Source organism: Argopecten irradians, chromosome 16, assembly GCF_041381155.1.
Source record: "Argopecten irradians isolate NY chromosome 16, Ai_NY, whole genome shotgun sequence".
In the NCBI taxonomy this organism is placed as follows: Eukaryota; Metazoa; Mollusca; class Bivalvia; order Pectinida; family Pectinidae; genus Argopecten; species Argopecten irradians.
This window is the reverse complement of record NC_091149.1, coordinates 10055549-10069971: the sequence shown is the minus strand read 5'-3', so window position 1 is coordinate 10069971 and position 14423 is coordinate 10055549. Positions and strand designations below refer to the sequence as shown.

The window sequence follows — 14423 nt, the reverse complement described above, 5'->3', positions numbered from 1 at the left end:
AGGCTGAAGGAGGAAAGAAAAATGAAACAGAATTATATAATTGTTTTTATTTGTTGTATAATAAAGTAATCACAATAACAAACAATGTTACAGTTATATATGTGAATTCATCTTGATTTGTTACTCGGATTATATACAAATTTATGAACTCAATTATCGTATTTATAGATTACATGTGAAATTATCTCATTTGTCTAGTTTTACATTACATAAGTAGATGTCTCATAATTCTCAACTGTCTAACCTGCAGAATTTGTGAAATTATCTCGATCACCTTGTTTTTGTATTATATGTGTAGTTTACTTGATTATCCTGTTTACAGATTATATGGAGATCTGGAAAATAACATCAAACGAAAACTCTTTTTTTCAGATGTTATGTAAAATGGTGTCAATTATATTGTTTTTTTTTATTAGTTATTAATTCAATAATCCTGATTACAGATTATTTGGAGGTTTAAAAAACGACATCAAACGAAAACTGCCCTGGTATAAGAGTGATTTCACGGACGCTCTCCATCTCCAGTGTGTTGCCTCTTTCTTCTATCTCTTCCTCGCTACACTCACACCCAATGTAACCTTCGGGGGTCTGCTAGGGGAGGCAACTCATCAGTATATGGTATGCAAATTCACTTTCTCCTTCAAGAAATGCCAATATTGCTAAAAGGATAAAACAACGACATTAAATTATAATTTCATGATGTAAAATTACTACTGTAAATTATAAATTGTTTTCATAAGAGTACCGTTCGCGGATTTTGAAATTGAATGAGATCCTTACTATCAGTTTAAGAATATATAAAACATATTCGCAAAAGTAAAACAAAAAATTGGTTTACAGTATCACAACAATGCACGAGTTAAACTTTAGTTACATAAACAACAGCATAAACATCAAAATAACAACAAAACCGTTCCTCCCACTTCTACACAATCAATAGTACTACAACAACAATCTTATCGTTTTGGCATTTCAGTTCATCGTTTCTCAGTCAATTCTTTCTTTTCACCTTTAACAAATTCACCCCTGACATTTTATAATAAGCTGTTCCACCGTTTGAATGGGAAGAGTTCAAATGTATCTTGAGGGGTGAAAAAGAGTTAACGAATCACTGTAAACGAACATATTTTAAAGCGCTTATCATATTTAAATGCTTTTTGCGCGAAACCTTTTTCGCTACGATACAATTGCAAAAAAAAAAAAAAAAAAAAAAAAAAAAAAAAAACTTGTATGTCGTTAGTATAAAGATACTAAAATACATGAATTTATAAGCGTGCATTAGTGCTCCAAATCAATTTTGACTTATCGTACTGTATTTTGAGATTTTTGTTTATCCTAATTATCATTTTTGACTTTTAACACTCGCTTGTCTCACGTGTTTAATGTTTTGAAAGTTCTTTTTTGAGTATTTTTGTGAATTTTGTACCATTCGTTTTTTGTATATTCAGGGAACCATGGAATGTATTCTGGCTGCAGCAGTCTCTGGTGTCTTGTTTGCCTTGTTCGCTGGTCAGCCTCTTAACATACTCGGTAGTACCGGGCCCATGTTGATCCTCGAAATGATCCTCTACAACCTCTGCAGGTAACATAACTTAGTACATGTACAAATGTTAAATTTCGTGGGTGTAAAATTTCACGATTTACTGCTTGCAATGTATTCGCAAGGGTTTATTTTCGCGAACTTTCTTTTCAAAGCTTCATTTTACGACAGACTTCAATAATACGTAAAACCATTAGTTTGATAAATTTCGCGAGGAATTCAATTTCACCAATTTCGATTGATTCACGAATATTAACAACTACATGTATTCGGTACTCTCCAAGTTTACAATATTTAAAATCAGAAAAATAAAAATATGTTTAAATGTAGGCAATAAACAAATTACAAATTAAGCAGTAAGTCATATCGACGGTTATTGCTAGATCGCGAAATCTTATCCATTCATGAAATCTTATCGAAATAAGTAAAATCGCAATATTTGGATACGTAAAATCCGTAAATCGCATTTTCTGTTGAAAAGTATGACGTTACACTAGCAAACAAATGACGTCACATTAAATACTTACCCTCAAGGTCAGATAACTATGTAATATCCAAATACACAATTTTATATTTTGATTTTATATGTTTCCATCTTTTGTAGTGATAATGGATGGGACTTCATGCCAGCACGAGTTTGGGTAGGGATCTGGACGGCATTTTTTCTCCTCATCATCATTGCTTTCGACTTAAGTTCGCTTGTCCAATACATAACTCGCTTTACAGAAGACAGTTTTGCATGTCTCGTAGCTATTATCTTTATATATCAGGCAGTAGCAAAACTTCTAGAAATACGCGTGGAAGATCCAATAGAACTCCATCCTTCAACAAAAGTAAATACCGGATGTGTTTGTTTCCTTGGTAACACTACCATGAATTCTACTTTCGGTAGTCCGGAAAATCACACGCTTTTGTCTGGTTTCGGTTCGAGTGGCGTAGGAAACACAATGATTTCTACTGTTGCTGGTTTGTCGTCTGCTCATATAAACACAATAAATTCTACGCAAGAAGCATTATCTGAAAATATCACCACATGGATACAACAATGTACACATAATGGCGGGATTCCCATCGGAAACGGATGTGACGACACAAAATACGTACCGGATGTGTTCCTGTTTTCTTTGATCTTGTTTCTGGGAACGTCCTGTCTGGCTTTCTGCTTTGTTTTATTCAGGGATAGCCTATTCTGCCCAACCGTCGTAAGTAGCCCTACAATATTTTAGTGATTTGTTTTTAAGATACCTTATGGTTAGATTCGTATTATACGGGCATGCTATTCTAGACGTTAATATGTTTTCAGAGCTAATGGTTATTTTGGCTGACAAAGGTCAACGCTGTTTATAAGCTTCACCAAATATATCTAGGACGAATTATTACTCTATAAAATTGCAAAATGTGAACGGTTGTCTAAGCATATGGTGTGAAGGTCGTTCATATTGTTATCAAGCTTTAAGTGTCATATAGAGAATTAACATTTGCGTAAAACTGACGATTACGGTTGAAAAACTTGTTTGATGTGATGAAAATATAATTTTCTTTAAATGGAATGGATATGGCTACTTTTATAAGTATTACTCGAACACGAGTTTATGGATCAGTGGGTATCAATGACAAAATAAGAATTAAAATGTATTATTCTTCACTGAATATGAAAGTGTAATATCATAGGAATTTATGGACTCTTGAAAATGGATTTTTCAGTACTGTAAATCACAGTATTTTGGCATTTTCAAATTTCGAGTCATTGTGACTTACTGCATATTTGCGAATATATTTAATTCGTGATCAAACGCTCATACTGACAACCATATGTTCGTATATTCGCTTCGTACATTTCGTGAAACATTTCAATAAGCGTTCGAGCTCTTTTGCAATATTACGCGAAAATTTGTATTTCGCAAAAAATGAAGTGGGATACGGTATCCTTTTATTATCACATGGTTTATAACTTGCAATATCAGCTTTAGATAATAACCAAAATGATTAACCCATCTCATATGTCCTAGGCTTGGTTCTAACAGGAACATAATAAGATCTACCTCAGTGTACTAGGTTTGATCCCCATTAATCAATCATGACCTACTTCATGTGTTACTGTACTTTGCAGGTACGCCAGACGGTCAGTGACTTTAGCGTGTTACTGGCTATAGTGATAATGGTTGGTCTGGACTTGAGCCTCGGACTGCCCACACCCAAACTCACAGTCCCGTCCGAGTTCAAGGTGAGTTCATGTACTTTAAAATTTCTAAGAAAATACCGATCAACTGGTTTTATTATCCGAAGTGAAAACACTCCATATTTAATAACACCATCCTAGTTCATCTTTATATAACTTAATAATGTTCACCTATTTAATTTATGTTATTTCATTATTGTTTTCGTACTAATTTAAATATTACTTAAATAACGACCTTTTCAACCTGTATATGTCTGTAAGTTACCTATTGAACTCACACAGAAAAATTTGCTATAGGCATCACAAACCACATCATCATTAACATACATGTATCATGCATCACATAACTAGACATGTTTAGAGATCTGATTCTAATCTGAATGTTTTATGCTACCTGTTGTAGCCGACACGAGCGGGACGTGGCTGGTTTATCAACCCCATCAGTGATACCAATCCTTGGTGGTTAATGGTAGCGTCAGCACTTCCCGCCATTCTGGCTACGATCCTCGTGTTCATGGACCAACAAATCACCTCCGTCATCGTCAACCGGGCACAACATAAACTAAAGGTCAGTATTTCTACTTGAAAGAGTTATGTCCCCATTGGAACTCTTGAATAAAGAAAGACAGGTTAGTTTAAGACGCCATAATGGTCATTGTCGTCAAACAGGCTCAATGCAGACTTACGGTCAGTATTCCGCATAAAGGTGAAAGTCAGTGTGGTTTACTCGTAAGAGTTATGTCCCCTTAGTGGAACTCTTGAATAAACAAGGACAAGTTAGTTTCGAGACGTCAGTGTCGTTTGTACAAATGACTATGATTGAATCCATTTTGGGTAAAATCCAGAGATCGAATTCAACAACACTTCAGTCTCGAAACCTACTAAAATCAAAAACTTACTCAAGTCAAATTTTTCCATTTAAGACATATATGGAGAAAAACCATGAGCATAAACTCTTTTGTGTCAAGAAAATCCCAGTCATATTATACACAATAGACAATATTCATGACAATTGCGTAAAATTACATGGAAGTCAGACCCAGAAAGTGGCATTGTTACTTGGATATCACCTGCAGTACAAAGTTAGATGTATATATCAAGTCAGAACCTCAAGTAAAAACGTGATAACGAAAAGGGAATTTTTAAAGCAAACAGTTTATGTACAAAAATTGCTTAATATACGAAATACCGAATATACATTAGGCTTAAGTGCAATCATATTTTGGCATGATATTAATGACGCTAAAATAACTGAATTAATCATGTATGTTTAAGATAATTACGTGAGTATTAAATGCATCTCCATTTTGTATTGGATTACAGAAAGGTGGGGGCTACCATCTCGACCTCCTGGTAGTAGCCATCCTGATTGTAATACTCTCTCTACTGGGTCTGCCCTGGTACGTCGCCGCGACTGTCACAGCCATTGCGCATGTTATGAGTTTAAAGAAAACTTCCGAATGTACTGCACCGGGAGAGAAACCAACTTTCCTTGGAGTCAGGTAAATTACTAGTTATTGGCGGGAATGATCTAATTTAAATTATCAGAAGCAATGAAAATTATTTTCATTTGAATAAAACACTATGGCAGTATTGAAATCAAATCTACTGTAAACATGGATGTATTTGCGAGTTCTTAATTTTGCTTTTTGCGTGCATTCATTTTTCGCGTTGTTATTTTCTCGATAGATACACTTTTAGACTTTAAACAACTAAGTTGTTATATGTACATATCATTAAAAGCGGGGAAAATTTTCGCTATCAAGCGACCTTCTAGTAATTAGCGTCAATTTTCCTCTCGCGTAAGTTTCCATGCTTACAGTATTCAATTTTGTCAGTTCCACCTGTAGGTGACAATTAGGTATTTATATGGCAGATTTAACATTTATTATAATTAAAAAAATGAACCAATCTGTATAATTTCACTGTTATCAAATCAATAAATATAATGTTGAAGATTAATGCAATTACATTTCTTTCAAGAAATGTTTCATTCCTTATTAATTCTTTAAAGTAACCCAGCAAAACTATTGACGGATCACCAGCTGTCAATCAAACCGCACGTGACTTTGTATTTTGTTTTGTGTGTGCTACGATGTTTGCTCCGACATTGAATAGAAACACGTGCGTTTGTGAGCATGAGACGTGGCTATATTACAACTGGCGATCGGTCAATTGACGTAATTGAAATTTAGTCACATCAAATCTTTAATCTCTTAAATAGCTTTTCTAGTTGTTCATAAAACCCTAAATCAATGTTAATATGTTTTATTTCACAGGGAACAGAGAGTAACTGGATTATTGGTTGGGATATTTAGCGGTCTTGCGGTACTCATAACTTCCATCTTAAAGGTAGGTTTACACCATTAATACCATAAAGCCAGTCTTAGCGAGTCAAACAAATCGCGATTTGGGAGTAAAATGCGAAAATACGCTAAATTCAAATGTAAGCGTTGATTGTCATACTTTTGACATGATTTGTATGTATCATACATTGAGTGTTCTAGCATATTCGGTGGAGTGTATAAAACTACTGAAAATTTAAACCAACTCATTTTCGTGGCGACTTGATTTCGCGTTTTTCTACCACACGGCTTATTCTTCAGGATTTAATTTCGCGATCTATATCCGTTTGATTCTACTTTACTTGTGTTTGCCATAGTTTCTCGGCAAATTCTGATCCCGATTTCCATGAAATACGCGAAAATATGTAGCAGTGGAAAATAATATGGTAAACAGTCACATAGAACGAATATACGTACCCGGCATAGTATACCTTTCTGCAATTGATGTCTAAAGACGACATCATTATCTTCTTAAGTCTTTTGAACTACAATATTGCAGCTAAAAAAACAATGGAATCGTCCATTAAAATGTATTTTATTTGATCAAAAAGTCTAAAATTAGTTGATTATTTTTTAAAATTTCCTTGTGTTACGCGAATTCACAAAGATTGGAAACAAAGTTTTTTTCACACCCGAAGAAATTTAAAAAGTAATGATATCAATGCTTAAATGAAATAATCGGCAAATCAGAAAGCCAGATTTAGTAAAAAAGCAAATAAATAATAATTATTAGTTTATGAACAATAATCCAAATAGAAATGTACATGTAATTGATACGCCATTTATGTATCCTTACAGTATATCCCTATGCCTGTGCTATACGGAGTCTTCTTTTACATGGGTGTGTCCGCTCTCAACGGAATGCAGGTAATGACTCAAAGTTATACATTTTATAAAAATAATAAAAAAAGTTTTTTGCAAGTGATATATGCTTGTTCTATATCAAAGAATAGTGAGAGAACCCGTGATGACTGTATTTCATAATCATTCAATAGAACTAAAGGGCAACAGTTTCACTATACAAAAAGACACAACACAAACTTACCACAGTCTCCCAAAACACGCACTTCACACACGCTACACACTGCATACATAGAAGGCCGTCCTTACATGACCATGACTGTTAATAGGACGTTAAAATAATCAAACAAACAGACATACTGGCTTGCAAAAAATGTACGAATGGACCTGAACTAAAAGAACTTTGAAACATTATTTTAATATAAACTTTATTTCATCCACCTATACATCACCGCCATAACACCAGGCACCACAATGGTACAAGTTTAAATAGAATTCGGACATTTTTAATAAATCCGTCCCCAATAGTGGAAAACATGCCTCATTTTATTGCCTAAGACATACTGTTTTTTGTATTTCTGGCAAAACGCATTACGTGAGAGGCATGAATGAAATAAACAAATAATTTGAAACATGTGTTGACTTTTGGTGGCAATTTACACGTTTGTTATCCAGATTGATACAGAGTTATTTTTCATTTGTCTTTCAGCTAGTGGAGAGGATCCTAATTGTCTTTATGCCACAGAAATACCAACCCGACTATAAGTACCTCCGATACGTGCCCCTTCCCAGGGTGCATCTCTTCACCTTCATCCAGGTCGTCTGTCTGGCAGTTCTCTGGATTGTCAAAAGCGTCAAGGCCGTTGCCATATCATTCCCTATCATGGTATGTCAATTCATTCTATATCACTTTCAGTGAGATAGCACTATAAATTCTGCACAAACACATCACTGTCCTTAATAATACATACAAACCACACCACTAATTCATAGTTATGAAAATATTTAAATTGGAATAAAATTGAAATTATTTATTTATTATAATATTTATTTCATTGAACATTACTTCCAAAGCAGTGTTAATTATAACAATATTTAGTGAATATAGCATCCATTTATAAACAGCCGTTTAATTTCAGACAGAAAATTTCATTATTTTTTTTTTAAATGGAAGTGTGATACCTTCTGTGATGGCTCTTAAGGATAAATTATTATATTATTACAGCAGTCGAAGTATATATCTTGTGACATGTTGTTTTCCAACCTGCTCATATTGATTTTTTATAAACAATTAATCAGGTGTATTTGTTATCAGGTGGTGGCGATCTGCTTCATCAGGAAGGCTTTAGAATACGTGTTCGATCCCTATGAGCTACAGTGGCTGGACAGCTTACTGCCGGAAATGTGCAAGTCTACAAAGGTTTGCCTTTATATTTTAAAAATATATTTGTCATTCGAACGGACCACATATGTATTTATCTTACATAGCAATACATTTCTTAAAGATGCTCCGATTTAGTATTTTTCTTCAGTTACAAAAGTTACTTACTTTAGACCATTACCACCATTGAAAAGTTTGAGCTTCTAATTTTACTTAAAGTTAAAAATATAAAAAATAATAAATTGCATCCCCAAAAAAAATCCGTGCAACTATATCCTATATGGAATGAAGTACTAATTGCGCATGCACCAAAGGCGAAGTAAATTATTTTATATTATTTTTTGTGTTAATTATACATAAATATATACGATTAAACACCAATTATTGTTCAAATGATGAATATCATTTATGCTCTGTCGGCGGTGGAGCATCTTTAAATCATTTCACATATTGTTATTAGTAAAGGATTCCGTAATTGTATCCTTCTAATTCCAAACATAAAATTTATAAAAAAAAAAAGAAGTATCATTAATTTAGTTCTTTCATAATTCTATGACATCACAATATTGTTAGAACGTAACATAGGAATGCAACATTAAAAGTGACGTCTTTGTCTAAAACTGAACTTGACCTTAGTATACAGAGGATGTTAAGTGTACGCTAAATAATGATAGGATTGATATATTATTTAACAATTATGGACCTTTGTACGGGTCAATATGGTGAAATGCTCTCCTGGCAGATTTAAATACTGACCGATTGCGTAGTTCATTGCAATTGTTCTTTCATGGCGGTATACAGGTATAACACTATACTAGCTTAGTCAAAAGCCTTTATATTAGTTAAAAATAATAATAGTATTATCAGATATGAATACTTACTTAACAAAGAGTGATGTCACTTAACAAAGAGTGATGTCATATGAGAAAATCGATATTTGGGCATTGTAACGTCAAAATACCAAATCAATCCTACCTTATAACATCAACGGAGAGTACTGTTAATAAAACGCCTTCAATATTTGTGTCTTAAATATATTTTTTATTTCTTCATTAGGATGGAACAGAAGAAACTGCACATGGCGTCATAGCAACAAAGATAAAATTCTCTCGATCATTGTCAGTACCGGCATTCTCTTTGCGAACCGGAACTACATCAATTCAAACCAATCCAGATGGCGGTCATGGTCGCCATTCTTTAGCTGGCCGGAAAATCTCGACAGGTTCATCACAAGCCAGCACTGTTTATGGACACCATGTTTGCCAAAGGAAAATTTCCATTCTCTCACTTCCGGTTAACCCGACATTTGTTTTAGATCATTCAGAACTTCAAAAAGTGCGCGAGGATAGAAGCGTGAACTTTGGCCTTGACAATTTACCGGAAGTGTAGCGAAAATGTGTTAATTTAAATAATATGTACTCGTATATATCTTTACCAAGTGCTTTTCTAGTGACTTTTATCATTAAGGAAAACAACCATATGTATATATTATGTTAAATACATTTTGTAGAAACAATAGTTTTATCATGAACGTATAACGTTGTTCATTTAAGGATTGAACGTCTTTCAGTTGCCATTTATAACCAATATGAATGCCAACTGAACAGAGGCAAATTCCATGAAGCGCGCTAGCTTCGTGTGGGATTGCCTCTGTCTAGTTGGCATTCATTCTGGCTACAAATGTCAACTGAAAGACGTTAAATTCTTATATTTACATTTTGTTAATTTTTTTGTTGATATACCAAGCGATTATGCATCTATAATGAATTAATCAATCGTTATTGTCAAGGATGGAACAGCCATTTAAACAGCCGTTTTCCGTGATTGCTGGCACGAAAATTGTGACGTCACAATGTAATGGCGTCATAATAAGCGATTGAAGCTCAACTTCTATATGACTGCCAACTGCGCTTGGTAACGTTACATAGTGGGACTGTAGTGAAAATTAAAATATTGTGTCATACAGCCTAGTTATTTTCGCGATTTCCCGTGCCATACCTTGGTAGCGAACAATTGATCGGTGAAAAATAAAGAATCTGTTGAATTATACATACAACACAATTCGAGCCAAATCGAGAAAATTTGATTCCTGTTTATAAGTTCCCATCGAAAATGACCGGCTATATGGTATATATAAGGTAGCAGTGTACAGTTAGACCGAATGGCCATGGGTGAGATTTTTATTAAGCAGAAAGCCCGTTTTATTTTATGCATAAATTAAAAAAAAAAAATGTCCTAAAATTGGTGAATTCAATCTTGAGACTTATATGCAGGCTTCATTTGCATAAAGAAATTCAACAAAATCGGTTCGAGATTAATTGTTAAGAAGGTATCCGAATGTGCGTCTAAGACGGAAAAACTCAATACTGTAGCAGCAAAAATTGATAGCCGCGGTACGAGGTAAGATTGTTCAAAGGTTTCAAATTATACCAATGTCGAAATAGGTTCAGTTCCTCTATTCACGACAGTGATGCCCAGTTTTAAATTGTGTTCAAGAAAAAAAATCTCCTAGAAGGGGTGTAATTTTGGGTTGAAAATCCAATTTTTTTGCAATTTTTCAAAAAAAATTGGTTACCATGGTTTTACAGGTTCACATAAAAACAAAAAGCAGACCTATCCAAAAATGAACTCTGCATGACAATTGCAAACGTTGTGTAGATTAAAAATATATATACTTTTATATAGGTGTCATTTAATGTTAAAAGCTGTGTGTACATAATTAAAGCCTACACATTATTTTGCTGAATTTTTCAAATCTACTGTACACTGCTACCTAAGGATTAACTTGAATGTATATTGAGCTATAGAATAAAATACGGTGACTCCCTTTCTGATGTGATGAGATCGTAACATACATTTTCTCTTCAATGAAAATATTCGTTACAAATGAAATTAAAATATTTGTCAAAAACGTAAATACTATCTGGATAGTGAAGCGTCACGATTTTGGTTTCCAATCAGTATACTGGAAGTTTGTTTATTTAATTTCATTTTAATCGATTTAATGATTTCCATTGCATTTCATTAATTGTCCCTGTTAATCGTTATCTGGGTGAACAATTTCACAACCATACCTTACTTAGAAAATAAATCCAACGCGATAAAATGTTAACAAACAAATACTTGAGATTTCTAGGCAAATAATGACAGTGACGAATAATAATGTCGCTTGAGTAAACACTATTATCTTTCCTGCATAATGAAATATGTTTATGTATTTTCGTTTGAACAAGTGATACATTTTTTCAAGTATACTATTGATAAATGTTAAACTTGATGCGTATAATAAATGGTGATGTTGCGAACACCTGTATATGGAAATATGTGCATGTCCACTGGCCGCCTTGACTTGTATAAATCTTATAAGCTTGTGGTATGTTTATGTGATACAGTTCTGTCACTTTCATCAATTATAGCGTTGATGAATGTGTTTTAGCAACTAACTGTATAAATATCATTGGTAAATGCATTCCGAGTGGATTTTGTGATATACGTATATATGAGATATGAATGATAGCTGAATCCAGTACGGCGTTGATAAATTCAGCATCAAACAGTCATACTGTGCCTTAGGTTGTATAGGCAATCCCAGTCAGCACTCTTTCTATATAGACAAGATTTATTCTGATTAATGAACGACACTCAGCGACACTCGAAATACTACATAAACCAAAAGTTTGATGGATCTAAAAAAATTAATAAACATGATTTTTTTCGATTTCATAGAACATACCTCGAGATACAAACCTAAGAAGAGACATCGATTTCACACCAATATTTAATCGAACCAGCCGAAATTTTCCGTCTTTGCATATTACAGAGTTAGCTCCCTTGCGGGTATGTATCCATTGTTACGTAATTATTTTGTGAGAGCAATTCACGTCAGTTTTCCGAAAAGTATGACGTTACGCTCGCAAACACACGACATTACAATTAATACCTACCAGCAAGGGCAGATAACTTTGTAATATGCAAATATGGAATATTATTATTATTAAGTATTTATGATACGTTGAACATGATTTAATCTTGCTTGTAACAGGCATTTTCATTGGCTAAAAATAAATTTTTATAACGTCGCATTTGATTGGTACATACGGCAGCATAATAATTTACAATATGAATCCATCGATAGAAGTGGAATTACACGTGAAAAATATCTATAAAATTATTCTTAGTAATGATGAATTTGAAAATATGATTATATGTTATGGAGATGTAACACAGATAGCTGATGCGGTGTATTTAAAGAACACTCAGATTTTTGTGTTATATCTCCATAACTTGAAACTATGAATTATAAAAGAAAATAATAAGTTGCTCTTTAAATAACCATATTTATCAAAACCATTTTTAATATTTACTAGTTTCTCTGTCTCACTGTATCGAATTCGTAGTAAGTCATATGGAAATAAAGACTACCAAGTTATAGTCATTACTGCTCCCTCACATAGTAATCAGAATTATAGATAACCCTGGGGCAGAGATTAACTTGTTGTTCTTATTCATGATTTGGATTCCTTAAACATTTTATTTAATTTTTGTCAATATAGTTTCCAAACATGATTAAGTTAATTTTTTTAATTTTTAGTATTTATTTTCTTTCGTATGCTTTCCATTGAGTGAAACCATCTCTCCCAGGGTCAATTGCGGTTCCCACATTCATGAAATGTGGGTGGCCGCAATGCACCCTGGGAGAGATTGTGGGTAAAAGTGTATTGTGACGCCATAACGTGATGTAAGGATTTCAAGACGTCGTAGCGGCTTCCATATTGGGTTATTGTAAAACATAGGCTATGATGTTGATTTTTGTTTTAAATGCAGATTGGTGTAGTTATGTGATAAAATGTTTATAATTTGTGTTCAACTAATGAGATTTTATGAAACGCGTCAAGGATCGCAAAAATAAACGACTCCTTTCATATGAATTGAACACTCGTTTACGATCCTATACGTGTATATACGACTCATGTTACAGATTTTGATATATACAACCTTGAAGAATTGTGAAAAATATGCATGTTAACCACGTTTAATTTGCATTTACACTACTATATTGTATAGATATTAAGAATATATTGATAATTTGTAATCTTTTGTGCCTTATCACTTGTTGATTGTATTTTCAACAATAAATAATTAATTTTTAAATGAAATCGAAGTTGAAAATTGTTTATGTCTTTGAGAACTTGGAATACACCGTATTTCACCGATTGGCTCTAAAATCAGTCCGGAACCTTTAACAACCTTTTCAATATTTTATATGGATATAGTCGATCGTCACCGCTGACGAATAGCATTTGGGTTCCCAATAAAAAAAACCAGGAAAAGACAAATTAGTATCTTTCTTCAGTTACAAAAGTTACTTACTTTACACCATTACAACTATTGAAAAGTTTGTGTTTCTAATTTTACTTCATATTAAAAAAGAAAAAAAAGAAAAATAAAGATTAAAAATGATTGATTTCGTCCAAAAACATCCGTGGCATTATGTCCTATATGGAATGAAGTACTGATCGTGCATGTACCAAAAGCAAAATAGATTATTTCTTATTATTTTTTATGTTAATTAGACATGTATATATATACTATACATGATCAAACACCAATTATTGTTCAAATGATGTATATCGTTTAAGCTCTGTCTACAGTGGAGAATCTTTAAAAAATAGGATTTTATTTTTCTCGTATACTTATACTTATTACTAAGATCTTTTCGTTAATTGAGATACACAACACAAGACGTAGTCCATCTAAAAAATATTTGAAAAAAAAATCTTTACAACCACCATATCCATTGGCATGACAATGCCAAAAAGGACTCGATGTGTATGCTTTAGTAAAGTCGAATTCGGTGAAACGAACTATCCTTTTTTGGCCTGTACCTGCTATAAATATATGTAGATATAACAACATGGTTATTTGGTGTCAGAATATGTTCCTGTTCCGAATCCTGTGGACTTGTTTTCCTGAAATATATTTTTCACGTATTTTGCATTACAAGCTACATAACAAACGTAATACCTATTGTTGGCCCCGATGGACACTTTTTATCAACTTAGTTATGTTCAAGTTAAAAAAAAGCACACCTAAAAGTGACATATAGGTATACGAATTATCCCTAACTTAAATAGTGGCTAATACCTTTAAAATGCTCCACCACCGACAGAGCATAAA

General features: G+C 33.2%; 1 protein-coding gene across 1 annotated transcript in view; it reads left to right on the top strand.

The window, feature by feature from the left end:
• The window catches only part of LOC138310333 (electrogenic sodium bicarbonate cotransporter 1-like), a 29332-nt gene extending 15936 nt beyond the window's left edge, over positions 1–13396 (top strand). Inside the window, exons 9-19 of the mRNA XM_069251501.1 lie at positions 444–618; positions 1449–1582; positions 2145–2742; positions 3651–3764; positions 4123–4287; positions 5043–5221; positions 5999–6071; positions 6863–6931; positions 7575–7751; positions 8181–8285; positions 9303–13396. Of these exons, the coding sequence (XP_069107602.1) occupies positions 444–618; positions 1449–1582; positions 2145–2742; positions 3651–3764; positions 4123–4287; positions 5043–5221; positions 5999–6071; positions 6863–6931; positions 7575–7751; positions 8181–8285; positions 9303–9635 (2122 nt within the window). The 3' untranslated portion in view covers positions 9636–13396. The remainder of the gene's footprint in view (positions 1–443; positions 619–1448; positions 1583–2144; positions 2743–3650; positions 3765–4122; positions 4288–5042; positions 5222–5998; positions 6072–6862; positions 6932–7574; positions 7752–8180; positions 8286–9302) is intronic.
• Positions 13397–14423: the final 1027 nt, after the last annotated feature.